Raw genomic sequence first — 23,604 nt, 5'->3', positions numbered from 1 at the left:
ATCACAAGGAACGATACCCAATTTGTATTATTTGTTTTTACATGAGCCCAAGATACTAAAGTGTAGTCATAAACATTACAGACCCACCTAGCAAAGCGTCATATTTACGCATTTTTATTTAGGATCACCTTTTTAAGCCTCATTTTACAAATAACAAATTGCGAAAAAATACCATGCATCCCCTGTAAAACTGCTTATAGATTGTACACTTTTGAAACAAGGCCGAAACTTACCTGTGATTCTTCATGTATCTCCGCACGCAAGTTTAGATCATTGGAGGCTAAGTTGTGCGCCCCCACCGCGCCGCGGTCGTTATCTTTTCTTTTTGAAAGTCGGTCGTTATCACATGATAATGCCCTCCGGCGAACCGAAGACCGTGATAGTGCAACGTCACCTGCCACACACACAAGAAATGAAGAAAAACTAATTGGACGCGAATCAGCGGTCGCTGTCCGCGGCACGACACCAATGCCAGCTAGCCAGGGCATTAACTACTGAAAAATCAATAAATTGTACCCAAAATAAGCGGTGGGAAGAGCGGGAAAAAAGTAAAATATTCGCCTCGATGTAATCAAAGGCCACCTCGAATTATTAATACCGTACGGTAATCCCTATCCTTTAACCTTTAAGGCCTCCTTTGATTTAAAGAAATTTCATAGAAATTCTAGAGGATAGAATTCTTATAAGATTTTTTTTAGAGCTCTTTGGTTCATAGGAATGGATTCCTATTCCTACATAGGATTGATTCCTATCCTCCATATTTCATAAAAAAATAAAAAAGAGCCTAGACTTAATAAAGAAATTTCTTTAGTGTCAACCAAATGTTATCTTGTTTCCTATTCCTACTCATAGGATACATGTCATCTCATTTTCTATAAAATTCCTATTCATATGATAATCCTATCCTATAAATCAAAAGAGGCCTAAATAAAAATACACCGTACTCCGTACCTGCCTTTCCTTCACCTACCTCTTTCCTCCCACCTTCCTTTCTTCCAGTCTACTCCTCCTCCTCCTCTCCACCAAATCTCGAAATCCAGCGCAGATTTGCGCCGAGGGAGCGCGTCGACGACGCGTCCATGGCCGCCGCCGCGTTCTCCATCAGGTTCGTGTGGAGGCGCCGCGCCATCTCGTCGGTATCATGGCGGTCGTGCTTGCGTTTTTTTTTTCGTTTCTGATCTCCGTCTGTGATCTGTCCGTCCGAAGGGATTACGCGGCGAGCATGAGGTGCAAGACAGGGGCGGAGGGGCTGCTTCTCTTGGGAATCGAGGATCTCCCGCCTCTCAGGGCGCCGAGGTGCCGGTGGTGGGCGGACGAACTCGCCTCCGCCGTGGCTGCCGCAGCTGGGGCGGCGTCCCCGAGGAGGGCGCCAGGGAAGGCGAAGCCGACGAAGAAGCGGTCCATCTCCGACCTCTTCGCCGCGGCGCCCCCCTTGGCCGCGCCCCCCGCCGGTGATGCCGGATGCAAAGAGCAAACGGAGGTGGACGACGACGAGGCGCTGTGCGCGATCGCGAGGCGGGCCAAGGAGGAGAAGAAACGGAAGAGAAAGCTGCAAGAAGAGGAGGCGGGGCAGAAGGAGGAGACGGCGGCAGTTGCTGCCGCGCCGGAGAGCAGCGGAGGCCGGGAGCCCAAGGGGAATTTCGCTGCCAGCAAGGTACGTGGTCCAGCCCAACCCAAGTTTTCTCTGTCTGCCAATGCAATGATATTGCCTGCCACGTATTTTTACCTTTTTTATCTCGTAAGAATTGATGGAACGATTGGTTCCGGTCTTGATTGACTTGCTCAGGATGGTTAGATGCTTGCTAGCTCCATATACGTAATTAGATTTTGGTTGTCTTACTGCCATGTTATTAGTAGTATTAGCAGCTAATGTGATTGTTATTTGTCGATACATATTGTGGGGGCAATTAGTTATGGCTGGTTCTACATGGGATATTGTATGTTAGATGTGCCGATCCCAGTTCCTAATCTATTCTGAACCAGGCCTAGCTAGTTCGTCTAGAAGATTGTGTGGTTACTCGATAATGGCTGCTTGCAGGTGCACGTCGATTTTCTGGCCAAAACCTTTAAGCGGCTTGTGCTAACTGCTAACGTTAACGATCAGTGTGTTTTCTTTCTTGGTACATTTGCTAGCACTTTTTTACTATCTATAGGCGAAAATCTTGTTATTTCATGCTTAATTGTGGACTTTGATCGATCAGTCCAAGTCGGGGAATGGGACATAATTCTTGTGACCATTTGTGCAAATCTTGGACGAACTTGATGACGTTGATAGCTGCTCATGCAGTGACTTAGGACCAATATCATCATTAAGAATCCGATAGATTATATGATGACCACCAATAATCGAACCGCTAGTGGTAGTGCACTCTAGACCGGCTAGCTGGTACTGCACAGCATATGTACCATATCTTAGAGCATCTATGGCAGGACCTCTCAAACTCGCCTCATACACCCGGCGGGCCGCACGGTCATTGTCTAGTCACGTTTTTTGTCCCAGACGGGCTTCATAAAAGGGCCTCAAATGCCCGGGCTGACCGTCACCCCATATCCAGCCCAAATATGGGGCAATATGGGATGTTCGGGAACGCCCACCACGTCGGTCTGACGGCCTGACGGCGGGGTCTCACGTGGAAACGCCAGGAAACCCGATGGTCTGACGAATGCCGCGTCCGTCGCTGCGCACACCGCGTGGAGCTGCTCCGGCTCGCCGCCCAAGACCAAATCCGACTATTTAAGTCGGCCGGCGTCTCGAAACCCTAACCCATCCACCTCCCCCCTCTTCGCCGCCGCCAGTCCGAGCTCATCCACCTCCTCCCTCTCCCGCTCCGGCGCTTTGCCCCCGGTCCGACGCTCCGCCCACGCTCTAGCACTCTGCCATGGTTCGGAGCAAGATCACCTACTACGCCATGCTGACGCCGGAGCGCCGCGCCGAGATCTAGCAAGAGATCCAGGCGAGGCAAGCCGCGCGCGCCGCCGGCATCGCTGCCGGGGAAGAGGAGGAGATGGCTCTGATGGAGGTGGAGGAGGCGGAGTAGCAGGAGCCGGAGCAGACGAAGCAGCAGCTGTCGGGCTTCAACATGGAGCAGGCGGAGCTGGAGTTCGCCGACGCCAGGAGATGGCGGACCAGAAAGCCATCCTGGAGTCCATCCAGGATGAGGCCTATGCGGAGGCCAACCAGACGTTCCTTCGGCGGGAGTATGTAGAGTCCGACGCGCTCTTCGCCGAACTTGACGCGGAGATAGAGGCGGAGTAGGCCGGAGCGGACCAGCCGGAGCTGAAGCTGCCGACCATGCTGCCGGAGCTCGGCACGGAGATCGTTGACATCTCCGACGACGAATAGGTCAATGCCCACGAACGCGTCCGGGCGTGTCCGCGAGCGTTTGACGGTCCGGATTTGCCAAGTCTGACTGTAGATGCTATAGTACATACATGGCGTGTCGTGTTGCCTTTTGAGACACCATGCACGGTGAGTTGTGAGAGGTGCCTAGTTGGTGTCCCTCCTGCAGATTTCAGTCTGGTCCGGATCCATACACGAGACTTTATCATAGACGTGGAGCAGGCATTTACTTCATTGATATCTTCTGCATTTCTATTGGATAAGGGGCCTTCATCATTACTTATCTCATACTTTTATTCGCCTCTATCGACCTGTCTTATTGTTCAACAATTCATGATGTATGTATGCTAATGATAGCTGTTCTTAATACAACCGCTAAACATGCATACAAGCAGTATTTCGAAAAGGGTGGTGGTTCTTAATATGCATGTTGCGGTCAGACTGCTGTCACCGTATGTTTGACATGATCCATAATATGCTGTCCAGTAATTAACTAGTAAATTGGATTAACATGATAGAAATTCAATAGGATACTCTTTTGAAAGAATCTAATACTGACCTAACCCTAATTACTGAAAAGTACTTCCTCTTTATTTGAACTGCAAAAACGTTTTATGTTTAGATACAGAGGGAGTAGATAAAAGTAAACGACAATATTCTTCTCTGTCTTATTGAGAGGAATCGGCTCCTTTATATAGTAGACATAGACAAGACTTGACCAACAAGTCAGTAAATCTATTCAAGGTACCCTCTCTAAACTGACCGAATTCTTTCCTAACAAAGTTGCTTAAGGGATAAGACTCCACGTTTGATGGGCTGGTTCACATAACATCTCTCCCTTCCTTGGGAAACAACTTGTTTGTTGTAGGCTATGAATCACCGATATGACGATACGGGATAAGACAATTTTTAGAAACAACAATACGGCATTACGGCGAGTATATAAAAATAATTAATAAAATGACATGTATAAAGAGTGAGAGATATCAAAATACTGCCCATTGGTTGCTGATCGCCTCCGTGCCTCTTTTCAAGTCCTGATTGATCATCAAGCTCCTCGACTCCTCATGGTGTATGCAAAATAGAAAAATACTCCCTCTGTAAAGAAATATAAGATTGTTTAGATCACTACTTTAGTGATCTAAACGTTCTTATATTTCTTTACGAAGGGAGTACATCATATGGTATTAGACTTTGTCAATTTCGTATTTCCCTCCGTAGCAGTACCACCAAGTGAAGATTGGCTTGCTGCCATGCCACTCCCAGTAGATGCCATGTCGTATTTCCCTCCCTAGCAGTAGACAAAAGAGCAACATCAACAAGCAATATACAATACACTAGACAGTAGGCATCAGCAACATCAGCAAGCAATGCTTCAACAACAACAAGACAGTAGGCATAGCTTATCAAGATAAATGGAGGTATATATGTGTGCAAGTTTGCTTCCCCAACCTAACTATGTTCAAAGGAACATCCGAACTAGCATTTTATCTAATGAGAAAACACAAGTACAAGTAATTAGACACATGCACCATAGCATAAGCCAGCAGCCAAGCACACAGGAGACAAGACACATCAAGCAGCCAAACACGAGTGCGACTGAATCATACTACCTCACTGTTGATGGCGTTGGGCAGCGATGGCGGAAAAGACTCGAGTCACTCGAGGCGGCGGCATGACGAGTTGACAAGGATGAGAGGCGATTCCAGGCGGCGGCGGAGATGGCGGCGCGAGCCACTCCAGGCGGCATAGATGGCAGTGGTGCTCTTGAGTCTCCCTTGATCCCCAATCCCTGCTGCAGCCAAACAGAGTGCGAGAGAGGAAGGTTAGGGTTAGTGGTCGTGGGTTATCTGGCCTTGCTCTGGGTTGTGTCTCTCGCTCACCGTGTCATGAGCATGTCACCAACAACATCGGCATTTTACCTTTTTCTTTTTAAATCATCCTCGATGAAGAAGAGCCGCGTGCACCGGTGACCCCGAACATAAATCTCGTCGCAGTTGAAGCAAAATTCCTGACATGTAGAGTGAGGCGCCGAACCTGCTGTGGCGGGGTTGGCTATGGAGTGGTCGACGACAGAATAATTGCTAGTGACGTTGGTGGGGAAGGTATTGTAGTTGCGTTGACCGCATGAAGATCGTTGAGGCGCAAGGGCTCTATAGGACCAGAAGGCTGGTGTGGTGATGTTGTTGGAGGGAAATGCCCCTGCTCATAGGCCTTGGCGAAGGAGATGGCAGTGTGAAGGTTAGATGGCCGCTGAAGCTCGACTTCAGTGCAAAGACCATCGAGCAGCCCTATTGCCCTATTGTGCACATAAACCGTTGCTGGGACGGTGTAAATGGCTCATTGTTGTGGGACATGGGCGCTAAAAACCTGCTGGTGTAGTAAGCAACCGAGGAGGCGAAAGTTAGACGTGCCAACTCGCCAAAGGGATTGGTGCGGAGTGACGGCCCAAACTGAATGTGCCAAGCTTCCTTGAACTGCTCCCATGTTGGCATGCTGAAATCGCACTCGAGTTGTAATTAAGTACCAAAAAAACTGAACGCCATTGGTGAGGTGGTAGGCTGCAGTCCATACCTTTTCAGCCTCGTCTATGCGCTGTCCACGAAAAAACTGCTCGCACCTATTGAGCCAACCAAGAGGATCGACATCACCGTCATATGTCCGAAAGTCAAGCTTGTGGAAGCGAGACCTGATCTTAGGTGATTGTTGGTAAGGGCATCTCCAGCCGCGCCCCCAACAGGCCCTTCCCAGGCGATTTTGCCGTGCCGGCGCCAAAAAAACGGCCCAATCGCGCCCCCAGAAGCCCGTTTTTCGCCGGCTCGGGCCAAAACTGGTGCCGGCGGATCCAGGCCGAACCCGGCGCCTTGGGGGGCGCTTGGGGAGCCGGCACAAATGAAAAAGGCGCGTGGGCCCGCCCTGGCGGCGACCCGAGGGCCTTTTCCCGCCGCTTCTTAACGCTTTTCCCTCGCATCTCTTCCGCTCGCTCGCCTTCCTCCCGCCATTCCCTCCCTTTCTCCCGCCAAACCCCCTCCAGCTCGCCTTCCAGTCGCCGCCATGCCGCCGAAGAAGTACGCCATGCCGCGCGCGGCGGCAACCACGACTGGCACCGTGGCCCAGCCGAAGCAGAGGAAGCCGAGGGCGCCGCCATCGAAGCCACCGGGCATGTCGAGCGCCGAGTGGAGGGTGGAAGTTCAGCGACGCGACGCAGTCACCACCGACCGGCGGAACAGGGCCATTGCCAAGAAGGCCCGCGACAACGCGGCGCGTGCGGCGGCGTCTTCCTCATCGGTCGACCACGCGGGGATGATGAATCCACCCGTCGTCAGCCACGCCCAGTACGCGCCCTGGGGACAACAAGGCGTCGGATCTCCATGGGGATTGTCGTCGCCTGGCTACGCCGACGGCGACGCGCACGGGGGGGGGGGGGGGGGGGGAGAGGGGTTCAACCCAAACGTGACCTTCCCCCATGGCCACCCCGCGACGCGCACACCCTCGCCCGCCTTCGTCGGCGTGCTGTACCCTCCATACAACTACTCGCCGCCCGCCGCCTACGCGTCCACACCGACGCCCCATCTCCGTCGTGGACCGCTGCCTTTCTCGCACCTCGGCGACACCGACGACACAGGAGCCGACATGGACGACATCATCGCGACAGGATCGATCGCGGCCGCCGCGTCTCCCGGGTTCGCCACCCAGGACGAGGTAGTGGATCTCAGCGGCGACATGGAGGCCGAGCTCGGCTAAGTCTACGGCGAGGACGCGCACGAAGCGCAGGAACCCGAGGAGGACGAGGAGGACGAGGAGGAGGAGGAGGAGGAGGAGGAGCCGGCTCCTGTTCTGACGAAGGGGCGCCAGAAGAAGAAGCGGGCGGCTAGGTCAGGCGAACCGCGCATCAAGTGGACGTCCAAGGAGGAGGAATACCTCGCCGAAGCATGGAAAGTCGTCTGCCGGATTTATGGCGTCTTTTAAGAGCGGGAACGACCAAGTTTAAATTTCCCGCATCCTGGGGCCGGCGCTTGGGGGCGTGACTGGGAGTTAGGTCGCTCCCAGGGGCCGAACTAGCGTCGGCACGCCCCCAGGCCGCTCTATTTAGGCGCCCTAGGGGGCCGAACGGCTGGAGATGCCCTAAGGATGGAAGGGAGGTGATGGGCGGGATGCATCATCCATAGATGGCCTGGGGGAGGGGGTGCGGCTATAATGCTATATGAAACCCCACCCCGGTTGGCAGGTGGAGGCACAAAAGTGGTAGAGGCGGTGCAAAATATGCGATTGCTGCTGCTGATGATGATCATAGGGTTGATGTTGTTGATGGTAGGGTTGCTATTTGGTAGGTGGGCAGCAAAATTGGGCGGGATTTGGGCTATAGGGTGAGCGTACCAAGTGGCCCAGATTGATGTCAGGGGTAGTTGTGGCGAGTAAGGAGATGGCTGGAGGTGGTAAAAGGGTGTTGGCGCATGATGACAGTTGCGAGCGGTCGACACATGGTGCGAGGGGAAGTAGATGGTGGAATGAAGGAAAGTGAGCAGGTCGTGGGGGTTGGCAGGTCCACAGTCGAGGCGGTGATGATTCCCTCGCTAGTTAAGGTGACACCGAAGGTGCTGTGGTTGAGGGGAAGCACCAGGGGCGCCTCGTCGCTGGGGAGAAGTGCTTGCAATGCAGAGGTTGCGTCATAGGCGGTTGCTGCAACCGTGTAATCTCACGGTGGGGGTAAGGCATGTAGCCGTTGCTCAAGTGTTGCACTAGTCCGACGAGGAGCGTATGGCCATTTGCTCATTGGCATGTGAAAGCCGCCAATTGCTTCATGATGATCTTCATCTACTCCATAGATAGCTCCGATACCAAAGTGGAAGAATCTGCTGACCTAATCCTAATTATTGAAAAGTATATAAAAGCAAACGATAATATTCTTCTTTGCTTTATGAAGAGGGTCGGCCCCTATATATAGTAGACAAGACTTGACCAACTAGCCCGTAAATCTATTCAAACTCTAATATGATCTCTAAACTGACTGGACTCCTTCCTAACAAAGATCTTTAATCAACTAAGACTCCAAGTAAGGCATAAGACTCCATGTTTGATGGACTGGCCCATGTAACATCTTTAGGGTAGGTGGCGAACCTACCCACCTAATAAGTTAACTAAGTTTGAAGCGTGTGTGTGAACACTAACTTTCTCTTCACACTATAAGATGTTTTGCTTATTTTAATATGGATTGCATGGACTAAAATGACTGAACAAGCTCACTAAAACGTGTATATATACATTTGATTCATAAAAAAGTTACTCCCTCTGATCCATTTTAATTGTTACTGAAACGGATGTATGTAAACATATTTTAGTGCTAAATATATTCATTTGAGCGACAACCATAGTTACCGGATTCACTATGAGAGGCCTCGAATTCCGTTCTAGATCGAGCGACCCAAATTGGAGTACGAATTCGGTCGGTTCAATCGAAAATTGGTGCCCGATTCGCCGAACCCTAATCGGTCAATTTTTCTCCTTATTCGTCTCCTCCATCCCTCCTCATTCGTCTCCATCCGCCAGAGCACGAGCGCAACGGGAGAGATCAGACAGGGAGAGGGGAAGCATATTACTGGAGAGGCGTGCTAGAATAAGAACAGATGAGAGATGCGTGCCTGAAGCCCCGAGGCGTGTGTGGCCGTTGGGATAGCTAGGAAGTCTCGACCTGAAGCCGGCATATTAGGTCGTAATTGCCGGGTTCGTGAACCCCTTCTACGATTCGCGAATCGGAGATGTGTACCCCAGCTCCGTCGAATCCGATTCGGTAAATATACCGAATTTTGAATGACAAATTTGAATTGCGAATCAGGTAACTATGGCGACAATTAATATGGATCGAAGGGAGCAAAACATCTTATATTTGTGATCGGGGAGTAGCATTTTGCATTGGAAAACGATCTAAAACATCCGGCTGATTTCTCCAGAATTCAGCCGTGTCGCCCGGCCACCACGCGTCCTCATGGGCCATGTCACGCGCCGGCAGTCCCTTATCTCTAGCGCGTGACTCGTTCTTTTTACCCCTACCAGCGATGGAGCGAGATCCCCTTTCTCTCCATCCTCTCCTACCTCCGTCTCGACGCAACATCCGTCCATTACTTCGCCATTGCCCTCGTCGGAGCAAGCTGCCCCACATCTCCAGCATCATCCCTCGTCAGAACAAGCTGCCTGCAGCACCCGGCTGCGACCTGCAGGCTGCAGCACCCCGTGTCGACCTGCAGTTCCGGGCACGGCCTTGCTGTTGCTGGTGTTGAGAAGCGTGACGATCCTGCCGGTGAGCGCCCGGTGCAGCGTCGTCGGCACCGCGGGAGCAGCCGGTGTTGCGGGGAGGTTCGCGTCCGAGGGGATTATCCCTGAAGCTATTGGGAGCACCGCCGGAGTTGCAATGGAAGTCTCGGTGTTGGGAGCACTGCCGGAGTTGCGCTATTGGGAGCACTACCGGAGTTGCAATGGAAGTCGCCGGTGCTGCGACGGTGACCGCGGCGAGTGGCCGACGGTGGTGCTAAAACTCCGGTGATGTTGCGTTGAAGCTGTTGGGAGCACTGCTGGTGTTGCAATGGAGCAACGCCGGACCGTCGGAAGCATAGCCGGCGCTGCAATGGAGCTTCGCCGGACGTCGCCGGGGCTGCAATGGAGCTTTACCCGATGTCGTCGACGCTGCATTGGAGCTATGGTCGCGCCGCGCCGTGCTGCAGAGGAGCTGGCATGCCGTTGCGTCAAAGATGGTCTTCTGTCAAGGAGTTGCTGCATCGAACGGCCCCATAGCGTTGATCCGACGGCTGGGCGGGCGGATGATTTCATCATCCGACTGATTCGTAGCACGGCCCTTTTGCATTGCCAATGTATTGTATAATACTCCATGGAGACGTACACACTATGTGGGCCACATCTCATCATGACCTCATTCAATTGAGATCTTCAATTTAGTATTCAGTACACGATTTTTACTGGGCTTTGTGGTGGGATCTTTTGATGGGTGGGTCCTATTGGCAAGTGCCTAGGTAGCATGGGTCTTGGTTGGCAAGAAGCAAGCGTTGACCACGGCACGCGGCTAAATTTCGTGTGTTGACCTAAATTTCGTGTTTTGATCATTTTTTGAAACCTATTCGAGATTTGACTTTAGTTTGAAATTTTTTCAAAATCTGACCCTTTTGCTACCGCCAGGGACCATGACGGTAGGGTATAACAGTCTACCGCCAAGGTCCCTGGCGGTAGGGTTGCATGCCCTACCGCCAAAAACCTCCTAAGTATTAAACACAATGTGTGCTCGTGCCTACCGCCAAGCACCTTGGCGGTAGGGTTGTGCAGGCTACCGCCAGCCCGGTTGGCGGTAGCGATGTTTCCTATCGCCAAAGTCCCTGGCGGTAGGCTGTTAAACCCTACTAAACCCTACCGCCATGGACTCTGGCGGTAGCAAAAGGGTCAAATCTTGAATTTTTTTCAAACTAGGGTCAAATCTCGAATAGGTTTCAGAAAAGGGTCAAAACATGAAAATTTGCCATGCTTAGCACCAACACAATACACGTGGCCAATAGGATAACTCCCCCACGTACGTGTACTCATTAGAAGCTGCCCCCCAATCACACGGTCAGAGAAAACCCACCCAATCACTTAAATAATTTCACAACTTTCAAAAGAAAAAACTAGCACATAAAAAAAAAACATGTGCAACCTCAGGAACATAAGCGACGCAGTGAAGTGCGCACTTCCCTTCTAGCAGCGCTAAGTGCCGGCCGACCGGCTCTAGGGTTCGGCTGGTTGCATGCAGACCATCAGACTGGGTCCCATAATCGTCCGATCTCCTACCCCATGTCATCCTATTTTCTTTCCCCACCGATTCGTCCTGAATCATAGGGAGGCCTGTGCCAGTTTTTCTTCTCATCCTCCTTCTGTGTTGCTCGCCGTATCCACCTCGCACACTCCCGCAACTCGCCGCAGCTGCTGCTGCCCTCTAGTCATCGTGTGCAACTAAATCCGCAGGTAGGACCACCGCTCCCACATCTGGTGACGATTGCAGCACATTTTTCAAGGGTTGCAAAAGCTTTTGCTGCCATGGTTGCAACTGTGCTACCGGTTGGTTCCAGCACGCGATCACCGCGATAGCAGCGGCGCCGGTGTGGTGGCAGCAAAAATCTCACCTGTTCCAGCTTTCCAAACGACGATTCCATCTCACTGCAGTTGCAGGTTATAAATCCCACGGTCACGAGTTCCCAGCTCACCCGCGATCACCGTTTGTGCCGGTTGAAGCTTCACCCGTTGCCGGTTGTAGCTTCTCTCCTGCCGGTTGCAGCTATTTTGCGGTTGCATAGTGCCCCACCACCAGCTCCCCCGTCTTCAGTTGAAGCTTTTTATTTCATAGTGTAGCTTTCTAGGCCGCCGGTCGTAGCATTTGGCGTTGTTGTTTGCAGCTTGTAGCGCAAGGATGTGACTGGCGCAATTCCTGGCCGGTCGGCCTGTGAGAATTGTTTTGCTTCTAGTACTCTCTACTCTGTAAGGTTGAATTGGATCATATATATTCATTTATTACATCAACAAAGAAGTTTAATTGGTCGATCTGTCAATAGATGTCATTAAGTATATAAGGATAATTGTGAAAAGATTGTTTTTTGATTGGTACATTGAGGACGAGTACACATCATTGTGACAACCATGTGGTCCTTTTTGTCGAAAAAAATTTAACTACACAGCTTAATGAGTGCACGACTATATTTTTCTCAAAAAAACATGATTTTTTAGTCATGGTCGTTTGATAAAAAAAAGTTCAAGGAATAGGTTCATTACACGAATACTCATTTTGTATGCATTTGAGGGACTTGGAAATATATATATGTCTGTAGTTTAAGTTGATTTTTCATTCTAAGATAGCTCTACCTCTATAGAATATTCTAATGTATGGACTGCCCAAGCCATACAGAAAATGTTCTTCAAATTTGGGTGCAAGCTGGAGAAGAGAAAATAAGATAGATTGGATGGAAATATGAAGTCATGGTCAAGAGAACTCTTAACCAACTTCAATTTGGACTGTAGGATAATTGTATATCTATTTTTTCTTAAAATACAGATATGAATGTTCCATAATTAACCAGCATTCAGTCCCTGTCCGATCTAAATATTATTTTTATTTCTTTTATATCCTTTGGTATAAGTGGTTATTACACATATCTTCCTGAGTATAGTGCACATGTTATCTAATAATGTGATTTAAGCTGTATAACTACCATGGCTGTAAATATTTGCGCATAATATATAGTGGATTAGTCTACCAAGAGTTTTGCATTCCACCTGGTTATTACTTTTACCTTGCTGTGCGTGTGTGTTCTGTTGTCACATATTTAATGGCCAGGAGGGTGAGGATTAGATCTGAGGTACTCCCTCCGTTCGGAATTACTTGTCTTGGAAACGGATGTATACATCTAAATACATCCATTTCCACGACAAGTAATTCCGAACGGAGGGAGTGGTAGTCATGGGTCATAGAAGCGGTATGCATTGGTGCAGGAAGCCCTCTCGCATCCGATGAACACCATCTTGGTGCTGTGGTCGGCATGCTTTTAGAGGTGCGTCTCCACAGTCTTCACATGCGTCATGCACCCAAATGCCTAGATGTGACACATTCTGGCTTACGCCTGTAGATGGCTTCATAGGGAGTCTAACTAAATTTGTATATAGCAAGAAAACCTTCTTCGGGGCGAACCATTCTACATCCAAAGTTCCAAACTCTCAGTCGGAATTAATGCTAACTAGGGACAAGTAGAGATAATACGTATCTGTCAAGCTGCTTCACCATAGGAAAGTGCCATCACTCTTCCTCAAGCTTGATGTAGCGAAGGCATTCGACTCCCTCGGATGGCCCTTGCTCATGGAAGTGCTAACGCGGCGTGGTTTCGGTGCCCGATGGCGTTCTTGGATCGCAGCGCTGCTGTCTTCGGCTTCGACTAGAGTGATGGTGAATGGACACCCCGGGGGTCGCATTTGGCACGTGCAGGGTTTGCGGCAAGGGGACCCCATCTACCCCATGCTTTTCATCCTGGCCATGGATGTTCTTACGGCCATGATTCGCAAAGTAGAGGCAAGGACTGCCGGAGTCCATGCAGGGCGTGGGCATCAAGCATCGGTTGTTCCTCTATGCCGACGACATGGTGATGTTTGCGCGGCCGGCTGTCCAGGACCTGGTGGTGAACTGGTGATCAAGGAGGTTTTCCACATATTCGGTGAAGCTTTGGGCCTAAAAGCGAACATGTCGAAGAGCTCCATCATCCCGATTAGGTGCGATCTTGAGCTGGTAGACCGTGTCTGCTGTCCCTCCCTTGCACGGTGGCGGCGTTCCCATGCACATACCTATGGCGGGGCGCACGCGAGGCTAAGGCAGGACACTGCAAAGTGGCCTGGAGCACAGTCTGCAGACCAAAAGAACTGGGTGGATTGGGCATCCACAACTTGCGCTTGCTGAATGCGGCACTACGCGTGCGGTGGGCTTGGCTGGCGCGGACAGATCCCGACCGGCCCTGGCACGGCATGCAGGTTAGCTGACAAAGGAAGCCATGGGATTATTTGCGGCGTCTACCGTCTGTACTGTGGGGTCTGTACTGTGGGGAACGGCCGGTCTGCAATTTTTTGGATGGATCGATGGATTGAGGGTGCCTTGGCTGGCGAGCTCGTGCCGGATATCTGGGCGCTGTTCCGCCATTGGTGCGCGCTGGTTGCTCTGTGGACGGCCTCACGCGCAGCGCATGGACTGGGCACATAAAGGGGCAGTTCTCCACGCCCATGATCGGCCAATTCTGCGTCCTATGGGGGTCCATGCAGTGTCAGGCAGGTTCCATGACGGCATCTCCGGATCTGTTTCGCTGGATTTGGTGTGCCTCTGGATGCTATTCGGCGCGCACGGCATATCGCGCGTTCTTTCAGGGCCTGACGCACACGCCTGTTGCGGAGGAGATTTGGGCCTCACACGTGCCACCGGAGCTCAAATTCTTCGCGTGGATCGCGGTGAACAACAGATGCTGGACGTCCGATCGTCTTGCTTCCAGGGGCCTGCCGCATCAGCCATGCTGCCCTCTGTGCCTTCAGGAGCCGGAATCGCTGGATCACCTTCTGGTGCAATGCTCTTTTTCGCGCGCTATCTGGTTCGAGGTGTACGCACGGTGCACTACGAGCGGCACACTCCTTCCCAGCACGATTTACTGGTAGCCTGGTGGACCAAGGCCAGTGCGGCGGCGAGGAAGGTGTTGAACTCTTTGTTCATACTCTTCATGCATAGGATTTGGAAGGAGCCTAATAGTAGGGAGGGTCTTCAACCCTCGGCTGCAGTTTCGGCGATTGTAGCTGGCATTGCGAGTGAATGGAGGTTGTGGCTACTGGTGTGGTGACAGAGGGACGGTGGAATAGTGGGTCGTCGCGAGTAGATAGCTCTGTAGAACACTGGTGGAGTGGGGTTGGCTTTGCCTCTGTTGCGGAGGTCTTGCAATTTTTGAACATCTTCTTCTCCTTCTTAATGATATGACACGCAATTCTCTTGCGCATTCCGGAAAAATAATACGTATCACGATCTGCCTGGACTCCGGAAGCGGGTGGCGGTGTAGCTCTCCGCCCACGCAGATACCCACATAACATCTGGCATCTTGAGTCCACTCGAGGAGGCATGTTTAACACTAGGTGGCATGAATTGGTGCATGTTGTCCTGGATTGAGTCTGAACGTCCACATATATTGTGTGTCGCTTCATGTTACGGATTGTGTCTGTTGTCTACATTTGAGCAATTTGTCCCTAGAATTTTTCGAGGACATCATTTCCAATGTGGGACCTGTGAGGTGTGCCTAAGATCTCAGTATGTGGTTCAGGTCGTGTAGCTTGACACTTATCCAAAAGAACGTAACCCTGTTTGCATCAAGCATGTATTCCTGTAGAAAGTGTTAGAGCCACATTAGGCATCCATCAGCACATATATGTATGCCTACGTAGGACTGTAACCCTGGTATAGTCTTAAAACTATTTTTCTCCTAAACATTGGTGATGATATACGAGACTGACATTAACAAGTGTATCTACAGAAGAACATAACCCTGTTTGCATCAAGCATGTATTCCTATAGAAAGTGTTAGAGGCACTTTAGGCATCCATCAGAAAATATATGTATGCCTACGTAGGACTGTAACCCTGGTATAATCTTAAAACTATTTTTCTCCTAAACATTGGTGGTGATATACGAGACTGACATTAACAAGTGTATCTACAGAAGAACATTTAAGATTTGTGAATTTTGCAGTGGGTGTAAAGTTTAAACGCATGGTCCATCACCCATATGCATACCTGCAACACCAATGTCATTTGTGTATAACACACTTGTGCTGAAATTTCTATGATTCAAAATTAATGAACATAATAAATTAAATATATGCAGCAACTTTTCCGTCTAGGGTATTCTGCTTTTCTGATGATTTTTTCAAATTGGTATACATCTGGTAGATCTGATTTGTGCTGTTCAGTTTTTTGTTTATTTTTTGTAATCACAGTTATATGTCTCTTATGGTTTCAAATAATGCTCTTCAATTCTGTAGGAAGCACTTGAAAGTCCAAACCTGTTTGATGGACTGGATACTCACTCATCACAGAAAACTGAGGCCTCACAACATCACAGAGAAGAGAGAGAAAAGATATCTGAGATAAGGAAGCAAGGGAAGATCAATAATATAAATAAGAAGAAGGCTGGCACACAAAAGCACATGAACAGCAATAAAGCCAACAAAGTGGGGAAACCACGAGATCTGGAAAATTTTATCCCTAGGCATGGCATTTTAAAGTGCACAAAGCACACATCAGTGAAAATGGTCAAGGAGAAACGTGGCAATTCAGAAGGCAAGGAAGTAATAGAACTCTGCCGCAAATCAGTGAAACGTGTCAAATTCTCAGAAGCAGATGCTATACTTGAGCTACCAGAACGACAAAGTCTCTGCAAGATGTTTTCAGATGCTATGGCTTCTTCATCGTCCTCCTCCTCATCATCATCGTCATTCACGTCTACCGAAGCAGACAAATGCATATCTGCAGAAAGTGGTAGTTCTCATATGCCCATGGAAGCTTTCACTAAGGCGAAAGAAGCAAATAAGAATTCAGATCATGAGGATTCTCCAGACAAATGCGTAACTGCAGAAAGTGGTACTTCTCATATTCCCATGGAAGCTTTCACTAAGGCGAAAGAAGCAAATAAGAATTCAGATCATGAGGATTCTCCAGACAAATGCATAACTGCAGAAAGTGGTACTTCTCATATTCCCATGGAAGCTTTCACTAAGACGAAAGAAGGAAATAAGAATTCAGATCACGAGGATTCTCCTGAGCCTGGTAGCAGAGAGATGTCAACTCCTTTGATTGATTTGAATATGGCGTTATCGGAATCTACTGAATTGGACCAAAGGTATGATTCATATTCAGAGGTGCCAAATCTGGAGCATACACATGAGGAAACTTTAAGTTCTCATGTCCAATTGCTTCATGAGAGAGAAAACCGGATGAATTTTTCTGTTGTTTCACACAGACTGGAAAGTGAACAATCTAGTGCTGACTTGGAAAGAACAACGAATTCAAGTTCGGTGGGCACATTTTTGCATGGTGAGGCGATAGAAGTTTCTGATGTAGATGCTGCTGGTCCTCCATTGAGCTTAACTGAACTTGCTGAGACTCATCGTGGTTGCAGTAATATTTCAGTAAAAGATACTATGACTATGAGTACGTCCCCTTGTGCATTGCCAGATCATACATTTCAGGATTCATTTGGGCAGCACCAGAGTTGGTTTTCCACCAGCGGCAAATTTTCTTCCGGGCCATCTCATGAATCTAATGTGTCACACAGTAAGGAGTTAAATTTTCGTTCTCAGTTGAACGTGCCAAGTGAGAATGGACCTTCCACAGGACAGACAGTTCGTTTGATGGGTAAAGATCTTCCAGTTTGCACGACCAGAGCTGAATCGTTTTCCGAGACTGCGCGCAAGCATACAGGTACTTTCACCAATGACTACCTGAACGCAAATGTGTTCTTGCCACAACAAGGACGGCCTTTTCTCTCTTTACAAGCTCAGAATTTCCCCAATGATACAGTAAATTCTACCAGTATAACTCATGCTTCAACATATCATGCAAGCGCAAGTCAGGCACGGACTACACATGATTACAGCCACCCTTTCCCTGCAGCTAATGTACTTTCTGGAGATCAGTTGCCATATGAAAACAGGTTTGTTGATTTTTCAAACTCGCAGACCAATCGGCTTTTTTTATTGGGCTACCAACCTCCTCCCAATCATGGCAGTGCAGCATTCCAACAGAATTCCCCGTCGCGCCGTTATTATTCTGATCCTATCACTAGAACTGAACCACCCACAGCACCACCTTTGCCTACAACCAGACAGCATGGTGCACCATCTTCAGGTTTCCATGCCAATTTGCCTCAGCAACATGTTGTGCATTCAGCAAGCTCATCAGTGGGTTTTACATTCAACTATCCAGGCCAGGTAGTTCAAGCAACTTCCAACAGCATAAGAGATCTGACCCTTTCGGCCAGAAATACAGACAACAGAATGGGGAGCGCTGTTCTTGGCAATTCCAATGCTTCGCCTAGTGTTCGCTATGTCCAGAAGAGATCAGGCCCAGTGAAGCTCACTCCTGGTGCGAAGCATGTACTGGTGCCAAGCGATTGCACAGGTGATGGCGATTCTGCGCCTGTGTACTCCTGTGTTTCGTTCAGAAGTAGGAACACAAATGCTGCATGTCCTCAGAACAAAGGAGCATGATACCCTTTGTGGAAGTTTTGCTTGGCTGCTGTTCCATGAATCTATAAAACATCGGTGCTGTTTTTATTCAATTTCATTCATTTAGTTGGAACCTTTTGAAAAATGTTTGTTACATTTTTTTTCTGTTTGTGATAGTATTTCAAATGATTTGCTTCCTTCGTAATTATCTCCTCATCTAAACCTGAATCCATGGCTGGTGTGGCCTAAGACATGTACTCTGTTATATTTCTGTATTGTTACTCTTGGTCTGGAAGCGAAATAGAAAATGTTACCTACATTTTGTATTTGCAAGGTTCATTCTGAACAGAACAGGCCTGGAGCTCATTATATATTTTTGTCCTGAAAACCCGTCAATTCCAAGTTGTCTGTAAATAATAATTCTTTCGGAGAAGACAATGTTGTTTCTGATACTGTTTGTCTTATTCTGTGAAGTGAGAGTTACTGGCTCATTTTACACTTTGTAGAACACATGCGACACCCACTTGAAACAGGCTTCTGCCCCATTTTATAAAGCAGGTCAAAATAAAATTGACATCCGAGGGTGTAGTGAAGATGCTGGCAACTAAGTCGAGCACGAACGCACGAGAAGCCACAACCAACAAGTACATGAGACCACTAACTAGGAACGAAAACCACAACTCCTTGGGAAACCACGGGACACGGTTACACCGCGCACACCAAATTATCGCCAGAGAGGGCCACCTGTCCTCTCGCTCAGGGATATGGAGCACCGATCCTGCTTACAGACAGCGAGGACCTAGAACGGTAACAACGATGCCACGTGTAAAAGGTAGGGCACCAATGGTACTACCCATGCCACAAACGAAGAAGCTTCACGCAAGGATCCAAGCCTGAAGACGCCAGCGCACTGTGACCAGAAAGTAGCTGAGCTCCACGACGACACCCCCAAAAGGGTAACGACGCACAATGTCGTCGCCACCAAGACCGCAAAGACAGACTATGGTTTTTGCTCGGAGCCCTAGCGTGTGGAGGGAACCACATCGACACCCCCAAGAGGGAAATGACACCTGCAAGCATCGCCGCCGATGGTGCTATTGCGTGGAGCTTTTGCTCCGAGTCTCACCCATGCCACACCGATGTACCAAGATTGCTAACCCATCTCGAGAGAAGGTTATCTGCCATTGAAACATGGCTATAGATCAAGACCAGTGAGCCACCACCACGGAAGCATCGATAACATCAGGATCGCCTGCTGCCCCCGCCACTTGCAATCCACACAACCACATATAGATGCCACCATTATTGTAGTGCCGCTCACTGTAAATCCAACCGCTTAGCCTCATATTCCGGGGCCTCTGCCCTGACATCCAACATCGACTCTCCACCGCCATCAGGACACTAGGCCGTCGAAAAACATGAACATTGGCGTGGACAATGTTGCACGAAAACGTCATGCCACATCACAAGTATACCGTGTACATCACTAGTGCCAGCCCATACACAAAGAAATCATAGGCCTCAGTAGCTAGATTCCACCCAGATCAAGCCCTGCATCAAATCCGGCCAAGACAGGGAACACCGGCGACACCCAACACTATATCGCGGGCGACCATCCCACAAAGCGTCGTTGGGGCATCACCAGCACATGCCAAGCCGCTAGGTAGCATGCCTCCACAGGCCAGCGACCCTTCGGGTCTTCTCAAAATAACATGGCCAAAGAAAGTTTATCCCTACAAAATCATATAGTCTGGCTATGCTCCGTGTTCATCACACAAAATATTTAAATCATGCACAACCCTGATGATAAGCCAAGCAATTGTTTCATACTTTTGGTGTTCTCAATTTTTTTCAACTTTCACGTAATACATGAGCATGAGCCATGGATATAGCACTACAGATGGAATAGACGGTGGTTGTGGAGAAGACAAAAAGAAGGAGATAGTCTCACATCAACTAGGCTTATTGACGGGCTATGGAGATGCCCATCAATACATATCAATGTGAGTGAGTAGGGATTGCCATGCAACGGATGCACTAGAGCTATAAGTTTATGAAAGCTCAAAACGAAACTAAGTGGGTGTGAATACAACTTGCTTGCTCACGAAGACCTAGGGCAATTTGAGGAAGCCCATCATTGGAATATACAAGCCAAGTTCTATAATGAAAAATTCCCACTAGTATATGAAAGTGACAATATAGGAGACTCTCTATCATGAAGATCATGGTGCTACTTTGAAGCACACAAGTATGGTACGGATAGTAGCATTGCCCCTTCTCTCTTTTCTCTCATTTTTTATTTGGGCTTTCTCTCATTTCTTTGGCCTCTTTTTTTTCGTCCGGAGTCTCATCCCGACTTGTGGGGGAATCATAGTCTCCATCATCCTTTTCTCACATGGGACAATGCTCTAATAATGAAGATCATCACACTTTTATTTACTTACAACTCAAGAATTACAACTTGATACTTAGAACAAAATATGACTCTATGTGAATGCCTCCGGCGGTGTACCAGGATGTGCAATGAATCAAGAGTGACATGTATGAAAGAATTATGATCGATGACTTCGCCACAAATACGATGTCAACTACATGACCATGCAAATCAATATAACAGTGATGGAGCGTGTCATAATAAACGGAACGGTGGAAAGTTGCATGGCAATATATCTCGGAATGGCTACGGAAATGCCATAATAGGTAGGTATGGTGGCTGTTTAGAGGAAGGTATATGGTGGGTTTATGGTACCGGCTAAAGTTACGCGACACTAGAGAGGCTAGCAATGGTGGAAGGGTGAGAGTGCGTATAATCAATGGACTCAACATTAGTCATAAAGAACTCACATACTTATTGCAAAAATTTATTAGTTATCGAAACGAAGTACTACACGCATGCTCCTAGAGGGGTAGATTGGTAGGAAAAGACCATCGCTCGTCCCTGACCGCCACTCATTAGGAAGATAAACAATAAATAAACCATGCCCCGAGTTCATCACACAACGGTTCAACATATGTGCATGCTATGGGAATCACAAACTTTAACACAAGTATTTCTCAACTTCACAATTACTTAATAGCATGACTCTAATATCACCATCTTCATATCTCAAAACAATCATAAGGAATCAAACTTCTCATAGTATTCAATGCACTTTATATGAAAGTTTTTATTATATCCCTCTTGGATGCCTATCATATTAGGACTAAATTTATAACCAAAGCAAATTACCACCATGATTTTTAGAGACACTCAAAATAATACAAGTGAAGCATGAGAGCCCATCAATTTCTATAAAATAAAACCACCGTCGTGCTCTAAAAGGTATAAGTGAAGCACATAGAGCAAAATTGCCTAGCTTAAAAGATATAAGTGAAGCACATAGAGTATTCTAATAAATCATGATTCATGAGTGTCTCTCTCAAAAGGTGTGTGCAGCAAGGATGATTGTGGCAAACTAAAAAGTAAACACTCAAATCATACAAGACGCTCCAAGCAAAACACATATCATATGGTGAATAAAAATATAGCCTCAAGTAAAGTTACCGATAGATGAAGATGAAAGAGGGGATGCCTTCCGAGGCATCCCCAAGCTTAGGCTCTTGGTTGTCCTTGAATATTACCTTGGGGTGCCTTGGGCATCCCCAAGCTTAGGCTCTTGCCACTCCTTATTCCGTAGTCCATCAAATCCTTACCCAAAACTTGAAAACTTCACAACACAAAACTCAACAGAAAATCTCATAAGCTTCGTTAGTATGAGAAAATAAATCACCACTTTTGGTAATGTTGTTAACTCATTCTTTATTTATATTGGTGTAATATCTACTGTATTCCAACTTTTTCATGGTTCATACCCCCTGATACTAGCCATAGATTCATCAAAATAAGTAAAACAACACAAAGAAAACAGAATCTGTCAAAAACAGAACAATCTGTAGCAATCTAGAGATTTCGAATACTTATATAACTCCAAAAATTCTGAAATATTAGGACGACCTAAGAAATTTGTTTATTAATCTTCTGAAAGAAGAATTAGTATTTTATCGCGCTTCTGCTGAAAACAAAAATTAATATCCTGGGCGCAAAAGGTTCTGTTTTTCAGCAAGATCAAATCAACTATCACCTTAAGCTATCCCAAAAGTCTTACTTGGCACAAACACTAATTAAAAGATAAAAAATACATCTAACCAGAGGCTAGATAAATTATTTAATGCAAAACAAGACCTAAAGAGAAAGAACAAAAATAAAATTGGGTTGTCTCCCATCAAGCGCTATTGTTTAACGCCCCTAGCTAGGCATTGATAATTTTAATGATGCTCACATGAAAGATAGCAATTGAAACACAAAGAGAGCACCATGAAACATGTGACAAACAAGTCTAAGTCTAACATGCTTCCTATGCATAAGGATTTTATAAGCAAACAAATTATCAAGACAAGCAAAAACTACCATATGCTAGGAACAAGAAAGAAACAATAGCAATCTCAACATAACGAGAGGTAATTTTGTAACATGAAAATTTCTACAACCATATTTTCCTCTATCATAATAATTATATGTGGGATCATAATCAAATTCAATAATATAGCTATTGCATAAAATATTCTCAACATGATCCACATGCATGCAAAGTTGACACTCTTCCAAAATAGTGGGATTGTCATAAAATAAAGTGATGACCTCTCTGAACCCACTTTTGTCAAAAACTTCATAAGATCGAACATTATCCAAATATTTGGGATCTAAAGTTGACACTCTTCCAAAACCATTTTCACTATTATTGCAAACATTATTATCAATCTCATATTCATCATGGAGCTTAAATAAATTTTCAAGATTATAAGAAGAATCACCCCAATCATGATCATTGCAACAAGTAGTGGACATAACAAAACTAGCATCCCCAAGCTTAGGGTTTTGCATATCATTAACACAATTGTCATTAATAGAATATATACTAATATCATTGCAATCGTGCTTTTCATTCAAGGAGCTATCATGAATCACTTCATAAATTTCTTCTTTCAACACTTCATCACAATTTTTAGATTCACGAATTTCAAGCAAAAACTCATAAAGATAATCTAGTGCACTCAACTCACTAGAAATTAGTTCATCATAATTGGATCTTTTAAAAAGATTAGCAAGTGGATGAGGATCCATATCAATAGATTTTTAGCAAGCGAAGATGCAAACAAATAGAAGGCACATGGCAACACAAGCAAAGATAGCAAACGAGCAAAAAGGCATACGGAAAGAAGGGCGAAGAAAAAGGGCAAATATTTTTGAAAATCATTTTAGAAGTGGGGGAGAGGAAAACGAGAGGCGAATGGTGAATAATGTAATGCAAGAGATGAGAGTTTATGATGGGTACTTGGTATGTCTTGACTTGGCGTAGATCTCCCTGGCAACGCCGCCAGAAATTCTTCCTGCTACTTCTTGAGCTTGCGTTGGTTCTTCCCTTGAAGAGGAAAGGGTGATGCAACAAAGTAGAGTAAGTATTT

The 23,604-nt window shown here is 47.3% G+C and overlaps 1 protein-coding gene across 1 annotated transcript; it reads left to right on the top strand.

Moving 5' to 3' along the window:
• Nucleotides 1-946: 946 nt before the first annotated feature.
• LOC125543617 (uncharacterized) lies at nucleotides 947-18,421 on the top strand. The gene is made up of 3 exons (XM_087546560.1): nucleotides 947-1,105; nucleotides 1,207-1,654; nucleotides 15,919-18,421. The coding sequence occupies exons 1-3, from the start codon at nucleotides 1,080-1,082 to the stop codon at nucleotides 18,142-18,144; spliced, it is 2,700 nt and encodes an 899-aa protein (XP_087402686.1). The 5' UTR covers nucleotides 947-1,079; the 3' UTR covers nucleotides 18,145-18,421.
• Nucleotides 18,422-23,604: the final 5,183 nt, after the last annotated feature.

The sequence above is a fragment of the Triticum urartu genome, chromosome 3A (genome assembly GCF_056163025.1).
Source record: "Triticum urartu cultivar PI428250 chromosome 3A, HENAU_Tu73, whole genome shotgun sequence".
NCBI lineage: Eukaryota > Viridiplantae > Streptophyta > Magnoliopsida > Poales > Poaceae > Triticum > Triticum urartu.
This window is presented reverse-complemented; position numbering and strand designations above follow the sequence as displayed.